Raw genomic sequence first — 27,886 nt, forward strand, 5'->3', positions numbered from 1 at the left:
CAGTAGTCCAGTCTGGAAGTGACTAAGGCATGAGTGACTGTGAGCAAGGCCTGCTAATGCAGGAACAGATGCAACTGGCACACAAGACAAAGCTGTGCAAAGGCTTCATGGCCACAACTGCTATCTGTTCATCTCTTCAGACTGCAGTACAACTCCATCCAGCACTAAAGTTGTCATAGTGCTAGAATCTGGGGGCCCCCAAACCCAGAGCCAGACACTCTTGCCAGGGTTCAATTGAAGCCTGTTGTTCCCCATCAAGACCTTCACAGCCTCCAGGCACAGGTATAAGATGTATCATGTTCCAAGGTAGAGGGAGGTTCTGGTTTAAGTCCCCATTCAGTTAAGATTTCATTAATCATTTGCAAAATATTTGAATGGTCTTTAGAAAACTAATGAATGTAGAAGACCACCATATATAGATTGACAATAGGATTCTACATGCAAAGACTGCTGTAATATTTTTCCCTGAAACTTTTATATTTCCCTGAAATTTTTAGATTTTTGCACATACTACAGGAAGGGGTACTAAGTTGCTCTATGACTTGCAGCTACTCTCCATGCATCTCTAACCCCAATTTCTAATGAAAAATATACAAAATTTGCCCCCCAAAATGTGTATAATTTCTGTTATTTCGTGGGTAAATTGCTGAATAAAAGGGAAAAAACCTTTCAAGTCAAATAAAAAAGTGAATTAGAATACCGCCTGTACTATATTTTCAAAGCCTTTATTGGTTTCACAACTATACATTCTATGAATTTAGAAAGTGTTTGCATAAACTTTATTGCCAACTGACACTTCATAGTGTCATATTTCTCTCATATTTCTCTCACTGTGTAATAGGCTAGATCCTACCTTTGAACTTAACATGCTGCTTCAAAACAGCTATCGTTTGCATTAAAGCAGATGGAACAATGATAACTAAGCCGGATCAGATATAAGAATCATTTATGAAATTCGTAGACTTTAAACGTTGGTGCTGTGCTAGATAGGACAAACTCTTATTTCCTCTTCTGTTTCTGCAACTACAAAAGAGGTAAGTCAAGCAATTAAGTTTCTTCTGTTTATTAAAAGTATTAAATTATTGAAATAGTTATTTTTATTTATATATCATACTGTATATATGTTTGTGTGTATATACTATACCATACCATACCATACCATACCATACCATACCATACCATACCATACATACCATACCATCATAGTACATTATGGTATATTATCATGTTGTATTGTATATTTAAAAAAAAACAAAGTATAACATATAGTTTTTATTTTGTTTTTGTTTTGTGCCTTTGAGCGACTACCTGGAATAATCTCTGCAGTTTTCTTTCCAAGTTTTTTTCAGAATAGTTTCCCTTGGGCATAGTTTATTACTGGTCTCAATTTAAAATTATTTTTGTTTATAAATTTAAAAAGAATTCAAGGGAGTCTTTGATGAGGGAATTTGTTTTTACATACTACAGTTATAAATAGCTGTAGTTAACATTGAAAGAAACAATGTATTCAAAGGATTTGCATATACAAGTCCAAGAAGAATCTTAAAATATCCTAATTCTATAGAGGATTTTAACATGAGCACTACAGCCATAGCTCTGCAAACTTATTGTTCATCAGATGTGTAAATAAGTATGTATGTACCTATGTATGATCCCATATAGTAGGTATATAAAGCTTGTGGTATTCTGGTTGTAGGCAAAATAGATCTCTTAGCATCTCTTGCCATTGGTCTCACCATTGACAGGGCTGCTAGAATAGCAATAGCACTTAGACTTATATAGTGCTTTACATCCCTCTCTAAGTAGTTTATGGAGTCAGCATATTTTTCCCAATAATCTGGGTTTTCATTTTACTGCTCTCAGAAGAATGGAAAGCTGAGTTAATCTTGAGTTGGTGAGAATCAAACTGCTGGCAGTTGGTATATTTAGCCTGCAATCCTGCATTCTAACCACTGCAGCACCACCACCTAGAAACCGTAGTTACAATTTGAAGTATCAAGGCCTTACAAATGTTAAGACTACTTTATCAGAGTGGCATAGATCCATATGATTAATAGATGGCAATAAATAGAGTTTTCTGTAGCATGATACCACACAGTGGTCATCTGGATTTTGTTACCCAACTATGGTAACTCTGATCCTAACCATTATAAATGCTGATTTGTTTACAGGGGTGCATGAATGAGCAAAAAATAGCTGGAGTTGAGAATAGTCAGAAAAGAGTAATTCCCTCTCAACTGACGTAGTTTGTTATTTGATCAATCCTAAACTAGGAGATAGAAAAGATAGACAAGAAAGCCATATAACAACAGACTTTAACCAAATGGCAATGCAAATAATTAATCTTATAGCTGAAGGTAATTATTATCACCATAGTTTCCTTTTTCCCCTTTTCATGTTACCGTTAAGTAAATTATCGTGCACCTTTGCAGAATCTATTTTAGGCTTTATATCTACAGTGGTCAAAGCTAATTCAATTTTATAGTACAGTTTAAATGGCATAAATTAGGTCACTGTTTTCAGCAACTGACATCTTGACAGAAGGGGAAAAAAGGTAACTTCTTAATAGAAAAATAACCCTCATACACTCCAAAGTAGCTTTTCTGGGTTGTGAATTATTGTTTTATTTCATTGTATTAGTGTGCTCCTGTCAAAAGTACAGTAATGTATTATGACCATCAATTATGATTCCCAATTCTTGTAGAAAAAAAGATTTTTTGCTTTCAACCAAAGTGTAAAAACTGGAAAATCTGAACATGCATATGTTCTTCTAAACTCATTTCCATGATGACACAATTGCCCTTTTAAAATATAACTAGGCATTTAATTAAGCAACTATCAATTTCTACTTTTTGATTTTGCACATCAAGTTTTGTGTATTTTGAATTTGCCAGCACTGATCATCCTTTCTCCTATTTTTAATAGCTTGGTAGGGAAATGTTGACTGGATTTGTACTTCACTTTGTACTAAAATGTAATTTTATTTGATTTTCCATAATGTACAAATGTATCGTTGTGATTTATAACACTAATGCATGGTTTAGTTTGGTGTGCTGATCATCTTGGTTAAGCCAAAATGCCATGGTGAACAAATAATAGCTTAACCTGAAGCCAGGTTTTAGGAGATAATGACAGGATAAATTTTATTTTCAATATGTTCATATGTTCCTATCTCAACTACAAGAGCAGAGTCATTGGAATATGAGATCAGGTGAAGATCTTATGTTCACCTTAATTCAACATAGCTTTAATTAAATACTTATTAAGCATAAACCGATATAAATTATGTTATGTAAAAATTAAAACTATGACAACTCACTGTTAAACACAACATGATTAACCTCTGAGTAAACACTAATAAAGTAGTGTGTTCTACAGCTAAAATAAAATTTTAGGATTTTCAAGTACCCAATTCAGAATAGTTCACATTCAGCATTGTTTTCCTTATGAAGACTGAATTTTTTAATGAAAAAAGTGGGGATAAAAGTTTAAATTTATAGAAGAAAAAGTCTGACCTAAGACCAATTGAGTTCATTTTCTGATACTTTTTACCTAAATATGGGTATTAGAATTCTTCACTTTGTAGTACATTACAGACAACAGAAGACAGTCTAATATTACATATTTGCAGAAATCAGCCCTACAAAATTATTGCTCATCAGATTTGTAAATACTATAACCTTGAGAACAGCTGGTCACTTCCTCATAGAGAGGTCTGCCTTTTATTGCAGCTGTTTTCAGCACTTCCTTAATGTAACTATTATTTAAGGATATGAGATGCAGTCTGCAGTCAGTTTATAGAGAATAGCGTCAGTTTGGTAAGTGAAGTTTAATTTGATATTTATGAATGTTGGTATAGGCAGACTATTTTTTTTCTCAAACATGTATGCATGAAGTGACATTTCTGGAAGATTATGTAGTGTCAGAAGTAGCTAGTTTATAATTTTATATATTTAGTAACTTTTGTGAGAATGTAATTTAAAACTCTTGCTTTTATTTTTATCACAGCTTTCTTTAAATTTGGGCTATATTTAAATATTAAGCAAGGTTTGTTTTAACCTTATGTTTAATAAGCCATTATTATTTGGTTTATATCCAAAGCTAAATCGTACAATACAGTTAATTGGACTGGATGATTAACTCATACTAACCCCACCCCAAACTTTGTGAAAACTTAACATGATTTGTGAACTCAATATAGTATCTTGTTGGATTAATTGCCAAATTCTCACTTCAGGCTAAGCAATAATTTTGCTTGATTTTGACTTTAATTTAGTTCTTCAAAGTGTAACTATATGAGGTCTTGACTGGGGAGAGAAGTCTTACAAACTACAAAAAAAGGGGGTTCATTTATATGAAATCTACACTTTTCCACCTTTTCCCTGTTGAGTGTCTAGTCTCTGAGAGAGAACAACAAATTAAAGTTTTTGTTGCTTTTAAAGTTTTTGTTGCTTTTAATGACTATTGCTCAGTAGTTAAGTATGGCATAGTGAAGCTTTAATGCTTCTTTAGTTCCCACTTGGAAGAAAGGTAATATAAACAAAATGGAGAGTAGCACAAGTTCATGTAAGTACTATACCTGGTTTAGTATGAATGATCTTTTATTTTGGAGGCTATCTGGGATTCATTGCTTTTAGAGAATTAAGTCTCCTAGCCTTTGTTTGCATATTGTGCTGAAGCCATGATGCAATTGACTTAGTTTTGGCTTAAAACACATTTGAATCCAATAACTCTGCCTTCAATAACCCATGATTAAAACAAATCATGATTTAGCACTCTGCAATTCAAAGTGATGATGAATGATTTTCAGGATTGAGAAGTGCTTACCTTTCTAGTTCCTAATGAAATAGCATTCCACCTAAAATATCATATGTGTAGTTACAGGTACTTCTAAATTCATTCTTCTCAAAAGTGGCTTGATTAGCTTTAGTAACATGATAGTTTTCTTATTAAGAAATCCATTTGTACAAATCCATTTGTACAAATCCATGCCCCAATGTAAATTACAAACTCCTAATTTTTCCGCAGGGCTCTTTTGTAAGCAAAACCTGCTAAATTACTTTGAGCAGCAATAGTTAGCTTCCTATCATTTTACTGCTTCCAGACAGGTCTTAAGATACTCTTAAAATATTGGTAGACATTGTTCCCATATTTCATCTTCCCATCACTGAGATTATTTTCAAATCTAATAAAACTATTAGTTCATTTGCCAACAAATTGTTTTAATAAGAATTGTTTTTCTTAAAAGAAGAAAAATTCTTTGAGTCTTAGTTGATAAGAAATAATCTGTGCTTTAAGACTTAAATGATAAGAGTAGTTGTAAAGTCACAACACCATGAACTTTAGAATTCCTCTTGCAATAATCGCCTTTCTGTTTACTGATAAATGGATCAGAAGGGCTTCATGTACTAATGAGGTGTGAGCACTTTTCAAAATGTTAATAAATTAGTAATGTATACACTAAAGGGCAAAAGTCACAGTTTGCAGAATCTTATGCAATGACTAAACTTCTTCCTTATCACTTGAAACTGTTTAAACAAAGGACATTCCTTGGCTTGCAAGTAGTCCCCAGATGCAGAACTTTAGTTTTCTTTCACTTAATTCTTTAGTCTTCTTTCACTTAATTCACTTAATTAATAAATCTTATTAATTTTAGCCGACTATTCAAGCCTGTCTGGATCTTTTAAAATATTTTGTATTTAATCTAAATTATCAACCCCATTCTTACCTTTCTGTCATTTGCAAACTTTAACCTCTATTTCTTCATACAAGTCACTGATAAAAGTGGTGAATAGGTTCAGGCCCATTCAGTGTTTTCCTCCACATGGATGTGGAAACCTTAATCAATGCTCTTCGGATGTAATAATTTGGTTCAAACTATTAGTAATCTGCTATAGCCTGTATCTTTTTATTTCATAAATGATGAAATAAACTATAAACTATGATAGTTTCAAGATCACCCATCACTTGCATAACAAGGAATGTCCTAAGTTTAAACAGTTTCAAGTGATAAAGAAGAAGTTTAGTTATTACAAAAGATTCTGCAAACTGGATAATGAAATGTCTACAAGAAAACAACCAAGCGCAGAGAGTACCAAGGACCCCTTATTTCAACCCTGAGTTACAAATATTCTCCTTTACTGGTTTTTTCCCCATTTTATTTTTAAATTGAAGGTGGTGGGGTTTGAATTAGGCATACTAAACATTCCATTAAAGAACAAGCTCTGGGAAGTGGGGGGAGGGGAGGTTGGGGGTGGGTGGGTCTTTGGGAGTGGGAGGGAGGGGGGTTGGGGTGGGGTGGGTAAGTAGGTTAGACGATAGGATTAAAGTAAGATAATAAGGGATAACTTATGAGAGATGTTGCTTGGGCATTTCCCCGGTACTGTATCCGAAGAGGGATGAGAGAGGAGGAGAAAAGTTAGGGAGGAAGTAGGATGGTGAGAGGAGAGGGGGAGGGGAGAGAGAGGTGAGGGGAGGGAGAAGGAGGAGGGAAGTAAGGAAGAGTGTAAGAGAGGGCGGATGCAGTTTGGGGGGGGTGGGCAAGCGACATCTAGGTGTATTTATTTTACTTTGTCAAATGTGAAATTTCTTCTTTTTTGTTTATGTAATTGATAATTGAAAAATAAAAACTTTTCTAAAAAAAAAAAGAACATGTGAACTTTTATAGTTCTTGATAAATAGCTACCAAATATTTCTCACATATATCTTATTAAGAAGATATACATGAAGAATGGACTATATTCCACAATATCAATTGTTATCCTGAAGATTATCTGTGTGTATGCCCATGATAGGGATGTAATTATGAGATCAAAGGAAACTGGAGTGCAAAAATTATCTTTGGTGATAGCTAATTGATATGCATTATCAAATTAGTCAAGTTAGAAATTGTTAGTTTTTTTCTGAATGTGACTGGGATTTTTTTTTTTTTTTGAATGGGGGAAAGAGATCAAAAACCTTTTTGTATTGCTTCTACCATTAGGGTTTTTTGTCATTTGGATTTCCACTATTATTATTGCAAGTTGTGTCATACTATTAAATTGAAAGCTAGTTTGTTTAGACCATGGGTATCAAATTTGCCATGTCACGTGACGTGTCGCGACGTATCGCAATTCTTTTTGCATTGCCGGCAATGGGTTGGGCGTGGCTTCGGTATGATGAAACTGGCCTGCAGGCCAGCAATTTGACACCACTGGTCTAGACCAGTAGAGGAAGCTAATTATCATTCCATCTACCTCAAGAGGGAAATCTTCTTGTATAATTAATTTTAACAAGCTTTACTGCTAGGATATGATTTAACACTTGTTGTTCTCCTGGAAAATATTTGATTCTTTTTTTCTTTCATTCAATCTGATTGTTGACACTGCATGGAAAAATGTGGTTTGCCATTGCCTCCTTCTAATGACAGAGCGAAAGTGACTGGTCCAAAATAACCCAACTGGCTTTGTGCCTAAGGTGGTTCTAGATCTCCCAGTTTCTAGCTTGATACCTTAAAAGAGCCAGTTGGTTCTATTTTGATGGAGTTTTCAGTTTTGGTGATGCCAGTTCCATACATTTATTGCCAGTTATTTCCAAGGATTGAGCTATGTTAATATGCTAGTTATTTGGCTGTCAGGTTCGTTGTTCATATTTATTCATAATAAAATTGTTTCACTTTAGAAATTGGAAGGGGGATTTTCTCCATGAAAAACTTGCTTGCAACCTTTTATCCCCAATTTTGCATTGTGAATTACCCACTTTTATTAATAAAGCAAAATTGTTCTGAATCAGAATTCTAAAAACTTAGGCATTTGGGCATTGCAATTCTGAGCATAGGTCTGTATTTGCATATAGTCATCTACTTAAGGATAAAGCAGAATGTAGGTCAGAGGAAAATGAAACACAGAAATGACACATTTGAGCGTGAAATAGCTGAGTTACAATCCATCAAGCAATTTGACACCATTTCCTGTGTCATGAACTAGAACAAAGGACATTTTTATTGCAAAATGTCATAATCAGGATGTAAGGATGTTTGGGTAATCCCAAACTAATTTTTGAACAACCATTGTTAAAGCTGATTTTCAGTATAATATCTATATTTATTTCTTTTGACTTCTTTGACTTCACTATTCATGATTTCACACACACACATGTATGTACTGCAGATTCTAAGCCTGCAAACAACTGAATCTGAAAAACATCCTGACTGAACTTTGGCCAATACAGTTGAGGTAGTAACAAGACTACTAAAATTTAATTTCTGTAAGTTTTAATAAAAGTACCTGTACCATCTCTTTACACTTTTGGAATTAAAAGACATGAAGTACTGTAAAAGGTAGTACTTGAGGTACTGTAAAAGGTAGTACTTGAAGTAGTAACAAGACTACTAAAATTTAATTTCTGTAAGTTTTAATAAAAGTACCTGTACCATCTCTTTACACTTTTGGAATTAAAAGACATGAAGTCCTGTAAAAGCTAGCCAATGAAAAGTTAAATGGATAATTAGACTTAGTCCTAAAATTTTTAGTGGAATGTTAGCTTAAAATGAGCTAATTTAAAAAAATGCCTCAAATATGTTTACTCCACATGTAAGCAGGCCTCCAAATGGGTACTAATGAGGCATAACTAAAAACAGCTGCCTGCAAGAAATGGAAAATTGGCCGCCTGCAAGAATAAAAGTCAATTTCTAGCTTACAACATGTATTTTAGTTGTTTTAAAGTAAGCAATGGCGAAGTGTGAACACCTTTATTTTTAAAATCTCTAGGTTCTCACAATTGTTCTAGAATATATTTTTTTCATGTAGAAGTTAAAAGGCAAGTATTTGGAATGTAGTTATTTCTGAAATGTCTTTTGCATCCCTGTAATATTTTTTGGGGAAATTATTTTGTGTTTGATCAGTAAAAATTGAAGATTTGGAATCACAAATATAAATGTTATTCATTTCTTTTGAGGCATGAATTTTTGAAATTCTCCCTGAAAAGCTTTTATGGATTTTAAAAATGAATCTTTTGAAATCCATAACATACAAATTTACTTTGCTTGGCATGAGTGAAAATTTGAGAATGGAAACTGGACAACTTTTTGAAGGGATGTCTTGCAGAAGAAACTGTATGGAAAGTTTTAAGCACTTGCTCAATTTATTATCTTCCATATTGGGTATGTCTAGTTTAATGAAGAGAAGGATTAGGGGTGACATGATAGCAGTGTTCCAATATCTCAGGGGTTGCCACAAAGAAGACAGAGTCAAGCTATTCTCCAAAGCACCTGAAGGCAGGACAAGAAGCCATGGATGGAAATTATTGAAGGAGAGAAGCAACCTAGAACTAAGGGGAAATTTCCTGAAATTAGAACAATTAATCAGTGGAGCAACCTGCCTCCAGAAGTTGTGAAAGCTCCAACACTGGAAGTTTTTAAGAAAAGACTGGACAACCATTTGTCTGAAATGGTATAGGATTTCCTGCCTGAACACGGGGTTGGACCTCCAGAAGACCTCCAAGGTCCTTCCAACTCTATTATTATTGTTGTTGTTGTTGTTGTTGTTGTTGTCGTCATCGTCGTCATCGTCACAGGATGGAAGCTGTTCCTAGTAAGGCTGCCTTTTGCAAGTGGTGCTCCAGTTGTTTTGGAATTGCACCCAAGGCACCTATTACTATTGGTACTACCCTTGCTTGCCTTTGCCACAATTGTTCTATTTCAATTTGTAGTTCTTTATATTTTGTTATGTTCTCCAGTTCTTTCTCTTTTATTCTGTTGTCTCCAGGCACCGCCATGTCTACTATCAAGACTTCTTTTGTCTTTCTTCTTCCTCTTCCTCTTCGTTGTCGTCTTCTTCATCATCATCATCACCATCATCATTATTATATTTGTAAATAGCTAGATTTTCTTATTCATTTAATTTAGCTTAGCAAACAGTGGTATATATGTATTTGTGAAGTAAAATGCAAGAGCTTACAGTAAGCATCAGATCCTGAAGAACCATAATTTCATGTTTAACCTGCCTTCTCATAAAAGGCATTAACAGTACAATCTATTCTTAATTATTCTCTTAAATTTTATTTTATTTTAATGTGATATAGGTAGGCAAAGGTAGGTGAAAATAACTTGTACCAATGAGCTACATAATAGTTTCAGACATGTTAACAAATAGTTAATTGAAAATGCACAGGGATCAATTTAAATGATTATGTCTATTACCTCCATTTTGCTCTCAGTAGCATGATGCATATTGAATATTTTCTGTGATTCTGATATGTTGATGTTGATGATGTACTAGTTATTTTTGTTTAGGTTCAAACTCAGAAATAAAGCACATATTTTCTGATGTTGTAGGCGTCAGCAGTCTGGCAGAAATAATTCATCAGAATGATTTGGATACTTCAGCTGTTGTTTTCACCGCTCCCAACTCCTGCTTTGATTGGTCTTATTACTTTTGGAACAACAATTTTTCTATGGTTGATAACAAAGCCCAAACCAATTACAATTCCTTTTGACCTCAGCAAACAATCTGTCGGCACTGAGGTAAAAGAAATGCTCTTTATAAGTGAATTTTGTTCTTCCTCCCCAACCCAAATATGGTCTTTCCATATTTTTTCCAAGGAAGTGATTACAGCAGGGATTTAGTCTGGCACTGACTATATTTTTACAAATTGGAATAACTTATATTATCTTAATATTTGGTAAGAGAAAATTGTCAACTAAGTCAGAAAAACATGAACTCAGATTGGTTATGGGGTTTTGAAATGCATTCTCTATGGAGATACAAATGAACAGTAATGATTCCTTGGTGTAGGGAGGAGGTAGAAGAAATCCACTTGTTCCTGAAGGACAGCTTCTGTCTTATTTCTTTGAGGATGCAAAGACTTTATATGAAGGATTCAGAAGAGGACGTGCTGTATCAGGTGAGTGGGGAATTAGTCCAGAGAACATTGGTACATCAAAATCAAATGATCATTGTTGTTTCTATCCTGATATTAATTTGAATGGTTGGCCTTGCATCCTACCACAATTGAAATAAGTGCTATAGCACTTTTCATTTTGTGGCATTTAGCAAAGCTTAACAGTAAAATCCTTTTGGCATGTTGGTTTCTAGTTGCATGTTGGAAAAGATATAGATCATGATCTTTTTAGAATATTTAGTATTACTGTAACCATACTATTCCAGTTTATATTATTGAAGATACTAATTAATTGTAGAATATTCTCTTCATCAAAGTGAATCTTTTAGGATAACTTTTTATAGTCTCCTTATAGTAGAAATAAAACTACTATTGTAGGAGTAAAATGAAATGCTTCCTTGCTATTTCATTACTTGGCAAATCAAATTATATAGCAGGTCCATCACTAATCCTGCTAAAAGACATTATGAATCCCATTGCAGGAGAAATACCCCAACTAGGGTTGTGAAATACTTTGAATTCAATTGCAAAAAGAGAGATAGAGAATGGCTTTCAAGTGTGTGGACTGATATATAATATAGTGGCCCATTTGCAACTTCCTAGATCAAATGCATATTATCCCAGAGAAAGATGCAACACATTTAAGAAGTTGCAGATGTGTACTATATGAGTGCTCTCCATAATCCAAAGCATCTTTTTTTGCCTTTAAATCTGAAACACAACACAGATCTGAAGGAGGATTGGTTAATTAAATATTTCCCTGATTTCAGTTGTCCATGCACATAGCTCAAGATGCTTTTTTGACTTATGGTAGGTAATGAGCAGAACAAACATAGCATCTTCCCTGTTCCATGTCTCCTTTATTTATTCCATCTTTATTATTTTTACAAATAACTCAAGGTAACGAATATATCCAGCACATCTACTCCTCAAGTTTTCCCCACAACAACCCTGTGAGGTGGAGTGGGCTGAGAGACAGTGACTGGCCCAAAGTCACCCAAATGGCTTAGCCATGAAAGTCTAATGGGAATAGCTCATCACAGTTAATTTATTTCCTTGGCATCATTTCACTGGCCAAAAAATACTCAGTGTTGCACTTCTGTGCTTAAATAAATCAAAATACCAAGCTTCAGTTACATTCATACTGTTTGTTTTCTCTCAATTAACTATGACACTGAACAATATAGAAAAGCTATTGAAATATTTCTGATAAGTAATGGCTCTTGAAATGTCTTTATATTTTAAAAAAGTGTCTAATCAACATTCAAACAGGGTAAAATAGAATTCCTTGAATGGAAATACATTCCTGTACAGTTAAACTAAAATGTTTAATACTACAGAGGAACCACTGTTAAAACTTGCACTTTAAAAGCATTGCTTAGCAGCTACCATGTATGAAATTTCATTGAAAATTCCATTAAATTTAGCACACTGACATTCAATAATTTTCAGACTTCCGCTAAGCACACATTTTTCTTTTTGCAGAAAATGGTCCTTGTTTAGGATATCGAAAACCGAAGCAACCATACCAGTGGATATCTTATCAACAGGTTGGTTCTAGAGAAATGTGTATGAAGTATCCAAACATTTTGCAAATATGAAGAACAATAAATTTTCACTTCTGTCTATAGGTCCTGGACAGAGCTGAATATTTGGGATCAGGCCTTTTGTACAAAGGATATAAACCTTCATCGAATCAATTCATTGGCATCTTTGCTCAGAATAGGCCAGAGGTAACTTGTTAACTATAATAAACAGTTATCTGAACTGATTAATTTAATTACAGGTAGTCCTCAATTTAATAGCTACAATTGGGACTGGAATTTCAGTTGGTAAGTGATGTGGTCATTAAGCAAGTTCATCACCATGACTGGGCCCAATTTTATGACCATTTTACCATGGTCATTAAGTGGATCATGCAGTCAGTAAGTGAATGTGGCTTCCCCAATTTACTTTGCTTATTGGAAGACATCTAGGAAAGTCACAAATTATAATCATATGACTGCGCAATGCTGTAACCATCATAAATGTTAGCCAATTGCCAAGCACTCACAATGGGTAGTACAACAGTTGTAATATTGAGGATAGGTGATAAATTATTTTTTCTCAGGTTGTCATAACTTTGAACTGTTGCTAAACGAATGTTTGTAAGTTGAGGACTACCTGTACAATATATGAACACAACTGACTGAATTCTTGGCATTCTCATAGTATGTTGGAGGGGGGGGGGCTAGGTAACTGGATAGGAAACACAACTAGATGTACTAATTCCACTATATTGTAAGGCTACATTAAGAGAATATTGGCAAGACAAAAAGTACAGACTTCCTATCAATTTTAACTGTTTGATCCATCATTGTGGGTCCTTCTTAAGTTTCTTTCTCTCACCATTAAGCCACTGGGGACTCCTGCCACTGTTATTTTCTAGGCAGCAGCATGTCTTCCCCTCACTCCCCTGGGTCAACCACACATTAAATGATATATAATATATAGGATTTTCTTTCCCTACTATGTTTGAATCGCTATTTTTTATGTTGGATAAAATAATCCAAGTGGCATTGGAATTCCGGCTACTTAATTTGATAGAATTAATATGTGCTATACACAAGATTTATTATGTTCTGATTACAGTGCTGAAGCTATTGGATACTTTAATGATTATCAGTTAGTTCAAGTATAAAAACCATAATGAAAATGTTACTTAGTACTCTGACAGGAGAATGATCAGCCTGCATGTAGAATGATATGGTTTTTTTTTTTTTCTGTTTTCCTACATAGTGGGTCATCTCAGAGCTTGCCTGCTACACTTACTCAATGATAGTAGTTCCCCTTTATGATACTTTGGGTGCAGAAGCAATTGTGTACATTGTCAATAAAGGTAAGACTTTTCCTCTTTGAATGGGGACTCATTCATTTAATTCATGGGAAAAATGGAGAAATGGAAACATTTGATTACTGATCTTACATTTCATCAGGTTTCTCAAAGTGTTTTTAATTCCAACTATCTATATATTCATTTATTAAATTTATACTACAAGAGTTCAAATGGGTGTCCATGTGCTGCCATCTTCCTTTCTTCCCACAACAATACTGTAAAGTAGATAGAGCTGGGAGACACTGATTGATTTAGAGTCATCTAATGAATTTCCATAACTGACAATGTATGGCAATCTTGGTTTCCAGGATTCTATGCCTTAACCAGTACTCCCCACAATTTAACTTTTTTGCATAAGTAAATCATGCTCTGGAAAACCACTCCAGATTCATTGGTTTATTTATTACTTGGGCAATGATATCTTTTAATATCAGTCCTGCTCAGCATGTTAGAAATAGGGCCCGGTTCAAGGCTTTTAGTAACCAAATCTGTGGAATAACAGTAAAAATATTAGATTATGGAACTTCATTGAACTTAGTAAATTCAGCATCACAATAGCAGAAAGTAAAGTAAAACTAATTGGCTCTTTAATTTCAGTGATTAGATGGCCAATAATGCTTGTAAAAAAGAAGTGATTGAATCACAACTTAGCAATAAAGCTTGTTATGGTTAATTGTACAGAAGAGGTTCTCTTGAGATAAATATATTGATAATTGGCTTCCTTTGCTAGTCTTGACAAGCTGGCTTCTCCCTAATTACATGGTACAAGCTTCAGAACATCACACAATGGTAGCCTGATGGTCCTTTCATAAAGCTATATAGCAGGAATAGTTAATATTTGGAAATAATACAGGATGATCTTTCTCTGTTTCTCTCTCTCCCTTGCTATTTTCCTATATTAGACCAATCCAGTAGGGAATGTTGATAATGTTTTTTTGAGAAAGATTTGCCACAGCTACTAGCACAGTGCTCTTAAAACAATATTTTGGGGCACTTGAACACATGTTTTGTTCCCTATATTTGGGAGGAATGATGGAATAGTCAAATCCAAAGTTAAGGACTAGGCAAATTAAGTCACGTCAACTTGAGTGTCCTTTTTGATGTCCCTTGATGCTATCCAAAGTAGGCTGCCAAATCCTGTCAGCAGAAGCTACAAAATAAAGTCTATCCAAACTAGTTATTGAAACTGTAATAGAGACAAATACCTTTATTACCTAATAAGGTAATGATGTTGACAAAAACATCAAGGGGAAGCATTCTAGTAAGCAAAATCTCTCCTTGTGTTATGTATATCCTCATCTCCAACCTTGAAATTAGATGTAACACTCTAATTGTATTCTTTCAGCTGATATCTCAACGGTGATTTGTGATAAACCTGAGAAAGCAGAGACAATACTGGAGAATTGCGAGCAAGGAAAAATGCCAGTACTAAAGAGAGTTATTCTGATGGATCCCTTTGATAAAATACTAAAAGAAAAAGGAGTTGCACTGGGAATTGAAATACTTTCTTTTCAGGCAGTTGAGGTATTGGATAGACTTTTCTAAGAAACTGTTGCTGAGAATTAACCTTAAATCTAAAGGAATAAATATGTTCACTACAGTCCCCACTTTGTAATTTAACTTTGAGTCTTCGAACAAGTAATACTAAATGTTATATTCAAAGACCACTAATGTATTCTAATGCTTTTTGAAGAAATTGAACTATTTGTGGAATAGGATATAAAAACATATTACATGTATTTTTTTCTAGTTTTTTTAAAAATCAAAAACATGCTGCATGTATTCTTTTTAGGTTTTTTTAGCCAAATAGTATAGTATTTGGCCTATACAGTTCTGACTTCATTGGACATCCTGCTGGACCCTTACCTTAGTCTTATATTCATTTTACAAACATTAATTATCAGGCACATTGGGGTGACTTTAGAATGTTGTCTTTTTTAATCTAATTAATATCATGCAATCATTCCTCTCTTTTTTGTCTTGCAATATCAAATCAAACAGTACCTTATTTTGTATTGATTCTTAATAGCCATGATTTATTTTATCAATTTTTTTGTCATTATTAAGAAAATCGTTACAGTTGTTAAATGCGGTCATTAAGTGAATCTGGCCTCCCTCATTGACTTTGTCAAAAACTTCCTAGGAAGATTGCAAATGACAACACCAGGACAATGCATTGCCAAGCAGCCAAGTTTGATTGTGTGATTGCAGGGATACTGCAATAGTCATAAATATGAGAATTGGTCATAAGTTACTAAATGAATGGTTGTTAAGACAAGGGCTACTTATACTTTTATTGGTCCTGAATCTTCCCATGTTTAGATTTAACAAGCTTTCCCAAGTCTGGATGTTTATTTATATAGGAATAGATCATTGAAAACATCTTTCTGAAGTTGCTTCAAGTACAATTTTTCCTCTTTCCCCATACAGGCACTAGGGAGAGACAATTTTAGCAAACCAGTTGTAAGTACTAATTTTTCACTTTGCTTATCAAATTTTGCCTATTTATGACCAGGTGTAATATTAAATACCCCTTTGGATTAAAATGTTATCTCATTTCAGCCTCCCAAACCAGATGATATTTGTATTGTTTGTTTCACAAGCGGTACAACAGGTGGGTAATTTGAAAGAATGTTAGGCCATATGTCTTATTTATTTAAAGAATGTTTGACCTAGACATAATAGTTACTGACTGAACAAAAATGTTTCCATATAACCTTTATGACTGTGCTGAGATCAAGATTCAAAGGGCAAAAAGGAATTCTGTCTCTGCACATAGCCCCAGTCAGATATATCTTAAACCAAGTCTTTCATTATGATTGTATGTCAATTACTGGAATTCAGAAAAGATGCAGCTCTTTTAAAGCTCTTAACAGGACTAATGTGCATATCCTTAACCTGTTGTTCAGTTTGGTCATTTCAACTTAGATCAACTTAATAGCTGATTTATTTAAATAGCTACAGTATTTATTTAGAAGATTTTGAAAGGCTATCACATTATATACCTTTGAAAGATATATACTTGCTTGATGGTTTGATTGTTCTTCAGATTTTGATCCTTTGAACAGCAATTTGTCATAGTCTTAAGATAAAAATTAATCCTTTCAGAAATATGAAAAAAGAAATTAGAAATCTGAGTAAGAGGAATTATCACTGAATAAAGAAGAGCTACTGAATCTTGTGAAAGTTATTGATCAGGGATTCGCTTTAAAATATTATCATAAATGACTTAAAAGGCACAGTGCTGGTGATAAAAAGTGCCTATTTCAGTAAAGAGGAACATGAAGCTATTTAGAAGGTGCCAAAATTGAGTTCTGAGTCTCCTATATTATTAGTACTAATAGCAGGAGCTGCTAATAATTTTATTTTTCTAGCTATGATTTCTATTTTTCACAAAAGGTCTTCAATATAGCTTAATGCAGACATGATAGCTGGCACATTTTGCATTTTTAAAAAGTAATTTTACGGTGACTTTACTATTATAATCATGCAATATATTATATAATTAAAAAGTCCTGATTAATTTAGCTGCAGTCACAATTTTTAAAAATATGTTAAACCTGTTGGACAAAAGACGAGAATATGATCTTGATCCCAAGTGTGCTCTAATCCAGATTACAGATATTTAACCTATTTCTCATCAATCTACCCTAGACAGCTGCTATTCTTTTGTAATACTTTAAAATTTCAAGAAATAGTGGGATAAGGATGATGAGCACCCCACATTAATATAACTAATGCTAATAATAGTTAATCATGCAGAAAAGCATTTCAGCTTAATAGTGGATGCTTCAGAGTAAAATCTGGCACCATTTCAGAAAGCACAACTGATATGATTTTAGTCTAGATTAATCTAGTTTCTGAGAGCCAAGAATATATTTGTCCCAAATATCTTTTTAGGTAACCCTAAAGGAGCTTTGCTAACACATGGAAATATTGTTGCAAATGCTGCTGCCTTCCTGAAGACCATAGAAGTAAGTTGTAACATGTTTTTAACTGTTGTCATTTTGTGAATTTTAGAAGGACAATTTTTGTGGTCATTTTAGAACAACTGAAATTGCCAGCATTGTGATCCCAACTATTGATGCTTCTTTCCCCCCCCAGAAAGCTACTACTTATGGGACATCAGATGTATCCATATCATACCTTCCTCTAGCTCATATGTTTGAGAGAGTAGTGCAGGTAAATGCCTTTCTAAATTGCATTTTCTACATTGTGTTTTTTTTGTAAATCAAATGTGTATAAAAGAGGGTGACTAACACTGATCAAAGCTCTGCATTTTTTTACCAGTATGTGCATTATATATCTAGCACACATAAATTGCAGAATTTCAACTGCATTGTTATGGCTGTCATATTTACTCCATTGAATTTTTGGACCATTCCTTGCAGAACCACTGTATATCATGCCTTTTCTTGATTTTCAAAAAACTCTTATGAGGGTTAATTTAGGCAATACATGTCATTTCAATGTATGATTTGCCCTTAATAGCAAACACATGAAGGGCTTAAGTAGATTAGGTCCCTTGGTTACAAGAATGGCAAAGCTAGTTCTTCCCAAATGTATGGGAACAATTTAACTGTTAGAGTCACAGCTTTAATCTGTATGATCCAAAAGAGGTTTCCTAGTTTCTTTGTTGTGATTATAATCAGTAGTCTCCTTTTCTCTCTAATCATGACTAATCTCTATCCAATTTGATTTCTGGATATCAGCTAACTCTTGCCAAATGGGAATGCATAGTTTTGCAGAAGGCTGAACTCAATTCTCTCATTGCCTTCTAGTCTGTAATATACAGCATTGGAGCAAGAGTGGGATTCTTCCAAGGTGATATTAAACTTCTTGTAGATGACATGAAAGCACTAAAGCCAACACTATTTCCAGTAGTGCCCCGGGTGCTCAATAGGATCTATGACAAGGTAAAACAATGTTCTGATGCAAAACTGTCTTTCCTTAAATAGCTACAGTTGGTAACAAAAATGGTCAGGTTTATATGACATGACATCCATGTAGTGACAGAAAATCAGCCACTAGAAAAATATTTTTTTCTGTTCTTACTTCTATAAATCTGTTCCAGAGAATTAAGGATTTATAAGAGAATATATGTAGCTCAGGACTGAGCTGTGGGGTCCTGGATACTCTGTAATCTTGGTTGTTTGCTTACAGACATTTTATTACTGGACTAGGTAAAATCATCAGTGGTAGTGAGTGTGAGGTTTACATACTTACATACAGGAGCTTGTCCTGCCAATATTGGAGGGGGTGATTTTCTCCTTGCTAGTTCTTTTGTCAGGACATTGCTTTTTGATTGATTGATTGTCTGATGTTAATCCCTGCTTATCTGGGGGTTGGTTGCTGGAAATAATGTGTTCATCAACCTCTGCCTTTGTACCTATTTTCAGTTTGATGGACAAATACACTAACAAATCAGAGGAATATCCATGGGATCACCAATCTCAAGTTTTATAGCAGAGATTGCAATATAGCATCGAGAAACTATAGTACTCTCATGCATACATTCAAAAATATTATCCTGATATATAAAAACATATTCATCATAATAAAAAAACAACTAGAGAATATGTATGAGACATCAACTAGCAGTCACAATGAAAATTCCTTCATCTCATATTACATGGACAGACTCAGCCTTAATTTCAATTGGGAATCTGTGAGCATCCTAGACTAAGCTAGACCAGGCATGTCAAACTCACGATGTCACGTGACATCATGTGACATATCGTGATTTTTTTCGGCAATTGGGTGGGCATGGTTTCGGGATGACGCATCTGGCCTGTGGGCTGGAGTTTGACATGCCTGAGCTAGACTAAATTCAAAAATGTTAGGGAATGCATGGAAGCTTGCATTCAGACAAATCATTCAATAGACACATAGTGATAAATCAAACACACCATTCAAAAGAGACAATAAAAAAGCTAAGAAGGAAACAAAAAAGACAGAACACATCCTCTCCAGCAATCAATACTCAGATAAGCAGGGATAAACACCAGACAAACAATCAAGCAGAAAACAATGCCCTAAGCAAGAAACTGTCAGTGAGAAAATCACACTCCCACCAACACCGGCTGGCAAGTGACTTTATACAAACAAGGAGCAAAATCCACACTAGCATTGATGATGTTGCTTAGGAAATGAAACTCCTGCAAGCAAACAACCAAACTCAGTCAGCACCAATGACTCCACAATTAAGGGCTTCTTCGAGAAATGGTGTGGGAAAGGGAGAATGAGAAGATTCATTGGCTAATTATGGTTGAGTTCATACCACAAATTAAGCTATACTTTATTTATGATTTGTTAAACAAATCACAACTAGTTCGCCTTAAATAATATATAATACACTTGCAAACTATAGTGATTGCATTCGTAAATATAGTAAACCAAATAAAGCACATTATTCAAATAATACTGGATGTATTGTAGTCAGATTCAGGTTTTCTCTAATCACTTTTAATTAACCACTTGATAAAGCAAGAAAGTTTTCAATGAATGACAAATTCACATTAAAAATGGCTGAAATCCAATTCTCTGGATTTGTCAGTCAGCTGTATCAACATTCCATTCGGATTAGAAAAATAATTGGTTGTTGGGAAGCACTGGTATCAATGCATACCATAAAGTAAGAACAAGGTTTATTTTTGTGAAAGACAAGTAGGCTTTCTCATTATGTGCACTAATCTTTTGCAGATTCAAGCTGGTACTCAAACAAGATTTAAGCGACTATTGCTAAACTTCGCTGTAAACAGAAAACTTGCTGAAGTAAAGCAGGGCATTATCCGAAACAATAGTATATGGGACAAACTAGCATTCGGTAAAATTCAGGTATATGTTCCTCTTTACCTTTTATTTAATTATTTGTTATTAAACTTATATGAAGTCCATCTCGCCAGTGACAATTCTAGGCAACTTACAATCATTCAACTAAAATGCAATATAAAACATTAAAACAATAAATAGTGATAATAAATTTAAAATTTACATTTAAAATTCAGCTAAAATAAAATTGACCGGGATGGAGAAGGAAGAAGCAAAGTGTGCACTGGGAACAGGTGGGCATTATCTAATCTACTTTTGTCAAAGTTAACAAATACAAGTCATGCTATATAAAACTTATGCTGTTATTTCTTTTGAAGTTGATTAACATCCTCATTCTTTTTTATTGCTTCACAGCAATTCACAGGTGGAAAGGTGAAACTAATAGTAACTGGTGCTGCTCCTATATCTCCATCTGTTATAACGTTCTTAAGGGGAGTCTTTGGCTGTCATGTAAGTGCAGACTTCTGAAGGGATGTGTTGGCTTTTCAGTTCTCTTAATGCTGATCTCTGGCTAAGAGGTGCACAGGCAGTAAGGCAATGGCTGACCCAGATGGTGGTGGTAATCAGGACTATTCAAGCTTAGATGCTTCTGTTTTAATGGATCTGTCACAGAACTGGCACCATAAAAAATATGTGAATTTGTAACATTGTGGATTGACTTTGAGTTTGGTTGAGCAACTGCATCATTAAGTTATTGTTTTTTAAACAGGCTTAGCAACCAAATCTCTGACAACAATGGGATTGTGAATATTGTTTAAAAGCTAATATTGAGGGCAATGAAAGGCTACTGATTCCTTGACTTTTCTCTCTAAAAATAAGTGGGCAGTAGGCACAAGCCGGTTGGTTCTTCCCTTTCCCATATCCCCAAAATGGTATGATATAAGGAGTGCAGTTTGTACCTGGTGATGAAAGATTGTAGTTTGATGAAGATTTATATATTTTTTTAACCTAAGACCATTTTTACTGCTGCCTTCACTGCCATGGAAGTACTGTTATATTTATTTCATTGATTCAATTTATATGGCCATCCATCTCAGCAAATGACTCTAGGCAGTGAACATTCTTAAAATAAATCAAAAGCAAATTCTCATCAAAGACAGAAAAATTAAAATACACAGCAGCAAAGATAACACTATTAATGGTTGTTAACACAACCAGAAGATGGGACTCTTTATTTTGACAGTATACGGCTAGATTGTAAATTGATTTCTGCCAGAGATTTAATATTAAAATTATCTTGCCATGACCTATATTAAAAACACAAGATTGCAGGTGAGTCTCAAGAATTGCCTAAATCAAGCTTTTGTTTTCCTAATCAGATTGCAGAGGCATATGGTCAAACAGAATGCTCAGCTGGCTGCACAGTCACAATACCCGGAGATTGGAAAGCAGGTAGATTTCTTAAATTTTCATGTGAGGACCATTTAGAACTAAGGAAATTATTTTGGAAATATATGAGTTATGGTGGTTTTCAAATGAGGGTTATAAGATAATATTAAAGTATGCTTCTAGTTTAAGTGCATGTAGGATTTTCCATTGGGAAGTGAAGCATTTAATTCTTTTAATCCTGTTCGAATAAATTTTACAAATAACAAAACAGTTACATAGATTGTAACACACTCTGTGTTTTGGGTTGTGTTCTTTAGGTCATGTTGGACCTCCTCTACCCTGCAACATCATAAAACTTGAAGATGTCCCAGAAATGAACTATTTTGCATCAAATAATGAAGGGGAAGTAAGTATATTTTTTTCTAATATAACATTATCTGAATTTATTTTTTTGGAACTGAAAACAATTGAACAGTAACACTGCATGCATTTCATAGGTGTGTATTAAAGGGCCAAATGTATTCAAAGGTTATCTGAAAGATCCTGAGAAAACAGCAGAAGCACTTGATAGTAATGGATGGCTTCATACTGGAGATATTGGAAAATGGATGCCGGTAAGCTGTTAATAATGGCATTTTTTTGTTTCTACATTGTACCGTTAATAATTGTAGCAAGTATGTTATAAAATATATTTTAAACTGTTTTCAGGTGCTTAAAAGTATTCCTTTGCAAAAAGCATTACTATTATATTTAAGATAAAATGAAATAATACCAAAGGTAGGGGTTAGCCTTCATATTTCATCCTATGTATACAATAATATGGATGACCTTAAGTAGGAGCAACATTTAATGTAATGAAATATGAAATCTGACTTTTACGTTTTGCAATTGGTAATGATAGTTCTCTGAAGTGCTTCATAAATTCTTTTAATTATAATCTCTGTTTTCCATTGCTTCCATCTTTCCTCCGCACCAGTACAAACATACATATATATCCCCAACCAACCAACCAAAGAAAAACTTATAAAGAAAGATATAATAACTGCATAATATCTCTTGACTGGAAAATCCCTGAATATTGTTATTTTTTAAGAGTTGAAGTGGTATAAAGGCAGAATATATTTCAAGAATATCTACCCTGTTTAGTGTCCAAAGTTCATTAGATTTTTGGTTGGTGTACTTTTTTCTTCGTTTTCTGTCAGTTGAGACAAGGGCCTAGTAATCAGCATGTCAGTAGGGTTAAAACAAACTCCTTAACACAACCTTATTTATAATGGTTAATTTATAGACTTGCATGGCAACTAAAGATTGATATGAAGATTTCAAATATTAAATCATGACACAACATAATTGTGCACACCCTAATGTAATGGTAGGTTTTCAGGGCCCAATGTTATTACTGATTCTTACAGAAATAAAGGGCATCTTAACTTGGATTTTGGAAATCTGGCTCAGAAGTCTGTGTGTGGCAAAGCAGTAACTGCAAGTTGAAATGAAGTTCTCTGTAACTATATATGTTACAAACACAGATTGATCTTGGAGATTACTGCTTCCTTTGCATGCTAAGTGATGCCTTGCATAACTATTAGGTAGTAACTATTTAGAGGCCATTCAAGTTATGCAAATACACACACACACACACACACACACACACACACACTGCCCAAAACATCAATTTCTGGCATATCTTTAGCAAAAGAATCAGCTTAGATCTGACATCAGCTTCCAATATTGTATGGGAATGCTTTTGGGAAGCCTTAAAAGCTAGGTGATGAGTGGATAGATATTGTGATTAACTTCAAAATCTTGCCTCTTACAAAATCTGAATTTCAGGTGTTAAGCAATCATGCATCATTATTAAAATAAGCTCCTCAAAAGTGTTAAGGGCACAGTAAGAACATCTGTAACTGATTCCATTTTTCTGTTGCATGAATTATCAAACTTCCCTTTTTATTACATTCTTTTGTAGAATAATGTATTGAAGATAATTGACAGAAAAAAGAATATCTTCAAATTATCCCAAGGAGAATATATTGCACCTGAAAAGATTGAAAACATCTATATCAGAAGTCCTTTTGTAGCACAAGTCTTTGTGCATGGAGATAGCCTTCAGGTAACAACATGTTCCTTTGGGAGTTCTACCTTGACTCCCGGGATTGTTTTCTCCATTGCAAGATTACTTTTCAGTTTTTAATTATGGCTATGAAATAAATGACATGCTCAAACAAATTTTTGCAAAACATGAAATCTCTTCCCAAAAAAGGAGGGATATTATATGTTTCAGAGAATATCTTGGGGAGAAATACTTTCTTTTCTAAGGTGATTAAAATCTGAATATGTTCTTTGCTTCCTATATAGTCTTTCTTGGTGGGGATAGTAGTTCCTGATGAAGAAACACTTCCAGCATTTGCAGAAAACCTGGGAGTAAAAGGTTCATTTGAAGAACTCTGCAAAAATTCAGTAAGTGGACATACATTTTACTTTATAAAGAATATAGTCAGTCAGTGTTAGTTATTCAGGTTTACATGTCACACTGAGCTAAAATATGGTTTATTTGATTTTGGATGAACATATTATAAAGGCATCCTCTGTAGTTTAGAAAATATAGTTCAGTGGTTTCAATAGGAAATTATCATTGAACAATTCATGCTTTAGCATAATCTATAAAATGTGTCAGTATACACAATGGGAGAAAATACATGACCTGAAATATCATTATTTATCAAATCATCACAGAAAGAACCACTTATGACTTTTGCATTGATTTATGCCATAAAAATTGTCTATTTGCCAGATTGAATTTAAACAAGGTAACTAGATATGGAAGAAAAATGGTTGTCCAATAGAACAGTGATCCTAAACCGAGATTTGGCGTTCCAAACTGGCCTTACAGAATGAACTGAGAGTTTATGCACAGTTTACTTATTGATATCACCTTGCATTTTTTTTATATTAACATTTGCACTTTGAGAAGCATTATAATTTCCATGGTGATGTTCAGCACAAAAGTGATAAGTTTGTTGGGTATTCATCTGAAACTAGGAAAGACCTTGCATTGTATGTAGCTCATAACAGGCCAGAGGTACCTTGCGGAAATTGTAGTTTAGGACTATAATAACCAGTAACCTGAACTAATTATTTAATTACAGGTAGTCCTTGATTTAAGTTTACAATTGGGATTAAAATTTACTAAACAAGGCACTTGGTTAAGTGTATTGTGCCTGATTTTATGACCTTTTTTGCCACAGTTAAGTGAATCACTGCAGTTGTTAAAAGAATCATGTGGTTAAGTGAATCCGGCTTCCCTCATTTACTCTGTTTTTAGAAGCCAGCTGTGAAGGTGGCAATCACATGGCCCTGAGATGTCGCAACTGTCATAAATACATGCTGATTGCCAAGCGCCCAAAGTTTGATCACATGATCATAGGGATACAGCAACGCTTGTAAATGCAAGAACTGTTGCAAGTCACTTTTTCAATGCTATTGTTATCTGAATAGTCCTAAACAAATGATTGTTAAATGAGGATTATCTGTATGTTTTGCATTGTACAAGTTGATAGTTCTTGATAGCTCCGATACGAAGAAACAAAATGAGAAAAGCACATCTCTTTGGTGTAAACCAAATTCGTCTTAATGGATTAAGGTATGAGAGAAAATTTCATGAACATGTTGATTAGGTAGAATTAATTTATAGAAGTAATTTTAATGACATTTCTTAGCAATTATCCTACAAACACTTCAAATGGAAAGTTTGAATTGAAAGTTTAAATTCTTTAATTGTTACACTATGAAGAAAGACTAATCAGGTTTACTACTTGGGTTTTTTTTGTTTCAAATTCATTATTTTCAGTCTACATTTGACTTACACTTCAAAAAGCAGTTTTATCTACCTTTAGGTTAGTATTATTTTTTAATTTTTTTAAATGGCAAACTGTTAACAGTTAAACTCCATTTTTGTTTCAAGGTAGTGAAAAATGCTGTATTGATGGATATGAACAAATTGGGGAAAGAAGCTGGGCTTAAGACCTTTGAACAAGTAAGTAATTATTTAGGAAATTGCTGAAGGTAATGTTTTTTTGTAAGGAATTCAAAGAAAAAAATATTGTTTTGTCTATATTAAATTTCAATCCCCATTATGATGAACACCAAAAGTTGTGCTCTCCCTAAATTCCCATTCTACTTTGCCATTCTGAGATTTGATGTGCAAGATGAAGATTTGTATATTCATTTTATTCATGTTGGAAATATGCTTGATTTCATAGACAGAAAAGTGCTATACCTAATTTGGAACAGACTCTAATAATACCAGGGTTTTGGAGGATTTCATTTCCTATATTATTCCAGTTAGAGATAGGTCTTGAACCCCAATTATAAATATAAATTCAGTGGAAGATAACTATTCTATAAATATGAAAATGAAATAAAGATGCTGTAGACTGTCTCCTCAGTTATACTATTCTCTAACATTTGTCAATAAAATAGTAACTGCCTTCATGGTACCATAGTTATGCGTCAAACATTTTTGATTATGACAAAATATTTTCTCCACCAGGTGAAATACATCTACCTTCATCCAGAACTATTTACAGTTGAAAATGGACTCTTAACTCCAACACTGAAGTCAAGAAGAGCAGATCTTGTCAAACGCTTCAGGAGTCAAATTGATGCTCTTTATGCTTCTGACATGTAAAGGAATGAAGGCCACCTTGATTGAACATATTGACAGTGGATTATGAAAGTGCCTAACTGGCAAAGGAAACTGCTAAAAGAAACCAATGAACATGGTATATGTGTAGGTGGTTAAGAATCCCATTTAGAGTTACATGCCCAGGAAGACAAAGCAAACTGCACTGGCTTCAGTTATTTAAAACCACTGGGGAAAGTACATTTTCCTTTATTGTATAATCCTAACTGAAACTGAAAAGTGTTAAATTGATTAAAAACATATTAAAAAACTGAGTTTATGGGAAAACATTGAACTCTATCAGACTATTAAGAGAACATAATGACATTGTACTCGTTTGATTGAGTTGTTATGGCAATACACTAGCTATTCACTACATAAGAATAATGTAATATATAATGTTTTGGGGACTTTATCATATTTTAAAAACTGTAAAATATACTTCATGTACGCATAGGATGTATCATTCATAGATGAGCACTTAAATATATTAGCATCAATTGTATATATATTTTAAATTGGTATATCCAATTCCACTAAAGTACAAAATGACTGTATCTGTTAATTGAAACTTGAATATGAAAAATAAAAACCAAATAAAAGAACATATCCTAAAAATATATGTCAATTTATCTATATACAAAGGTATTTGGAATATCCAAAAATGCTGAATTCGTGGTTGGCTCTGTAGCCAAACAAACCACATGATATGATGACCTAAAATAGAAATAAAATAATAAGATAACCCCTAAAATAATAAAAACATTTTTTCCTCTGAACACAACTAATTGATTTCATTGGAGCCTAGATAGAATAAGTAACTATACTGTTTGCTTTTAATAATTAAACATTTCTTTATTTAAGCTTATTTTAATTTTGACAGGTTCAGAATTATTTTCAATTTCTGAAATGTCATAATTCTAATTTATAATATAATTAAAATTTAATAACCTTTCGCTTAGATAGAGAATATATTGTACTTCCCACTTAAGATATTACCAAGCATTGCAAAATAGTCCATTTCACAATCACAACTGGATGATTTGAAATATTTTCTATACTACTACTACTACTATGAGATTTTCATGAAGTACAATGCATCAGGCATCTTTGCCAATCACAGATGCTAAAATAAGGTTCAGTACAATTTCAGGGACAGTAGTAATGGAAAATATAAGTACTTTTGACTCGTTGTGGTAAAGGGAATTACATTTAACAAGATAACACTCCAATTTTTAGTAGTAAAAAATTGAACAAATTTAAATAATCAACAATGTAAACAGAATAAA

General features: G+C 33.7%; 1 protein-coding gene across 2 annotated transcripts; it reads left to right on the plus strand.

Annotated features, from left to right (window-relative positions):
- Window positions 1-851: 851 nt before the first annotated feature.
- Window positions 852-27,217, plus strand: ACSL5 (acyl-CoA synthetase long chain family member 5). 2 transcript variants are annotated; one of them, XM_039352646.1, is made up of 21 exons: window positions 852-1,034; window positions 10,313-10,501; window positions 10,773-10,881; window positions 12,364-12,428; window positions 12,510-12,611; window positions 13,657-13,756; window positions 15,099-15,277; window positions 16,184-16,216; window positions 16,316-16,367; window positions 17,654-17,727; window positions 17,858-17,935; window positions 18,535-18,669; window positions 20,456-20,590; window positions 20,939-21,034; window positions 21,904-21,976; window positions 22,231-22,319; window positions 22,411-22,527; window positions 23,883-24,026; window positions 24,272-24,373; window positions 25,878-25,949; window positions 26,466-27,217. In XM_039352646.1, exons 2-21 carry the CDS (start codon window positions 10,346-10,348, stop codon window positions 26,601-26,603), a joined length of 2,049 nt encoding a protein of 682 aa, XP_039208580.1. In that variant the 5' UTR covers window positions 852-1,034; window positions 10,313-10,345; the 3' UTR covers window positions 26,604-27,217. The 2 variants fall into 2 exon arrangements, with proteins under 2 accessions (XP_039208580.1, XP_039208581.1); XM_039352647.1 differs by lacking the exon at window positions 852-1,034 and adding an exon at window positions 3,738-3,818.
- Window positions 27,218-27,886: the final 669 nt, after the last annotated feature.

This window comes from Crotalus tigris, unplaced genomic scaffold (assembly GCF_016545835.1).
Source record: "Crotalus tigris isolate CLP2741 ecotype Arizona unplaced genomic scaffold, ASM1654583v1 scf7180000018468.2839379, whole genome shotgun sequence".
NCBI lineage: Eukaryota > Metazoa > Chordata > Lepidosauria > Squamata > Viperidae > Crotalus > Crotalus tigris.

Bases quoted from the DNA above. Each gene is read 5' to 3' on its own strand.
- ACSL5 (XM_039352646.1), top strand. From the start codon at position 10,346: ATGATTTGGATACTTCAGCTGTTGTTTTCACCGCTCCCAACTCCTGCT. The intron at 22,320-22,410 runs GTAAGTATATTT...TGCATTTCATAG, and splicing joins CATCAAATAATGAAGGGGAA to GTGTGTATTAAAGGGCCAAA. The intron at 22,528-23,882 runs GTAAGCTGTTAA...ATTCTTTTGTAG, and splicing joins ATATTGGAAAATGGATGCCG to AATAATGTATTGAAGATAAT.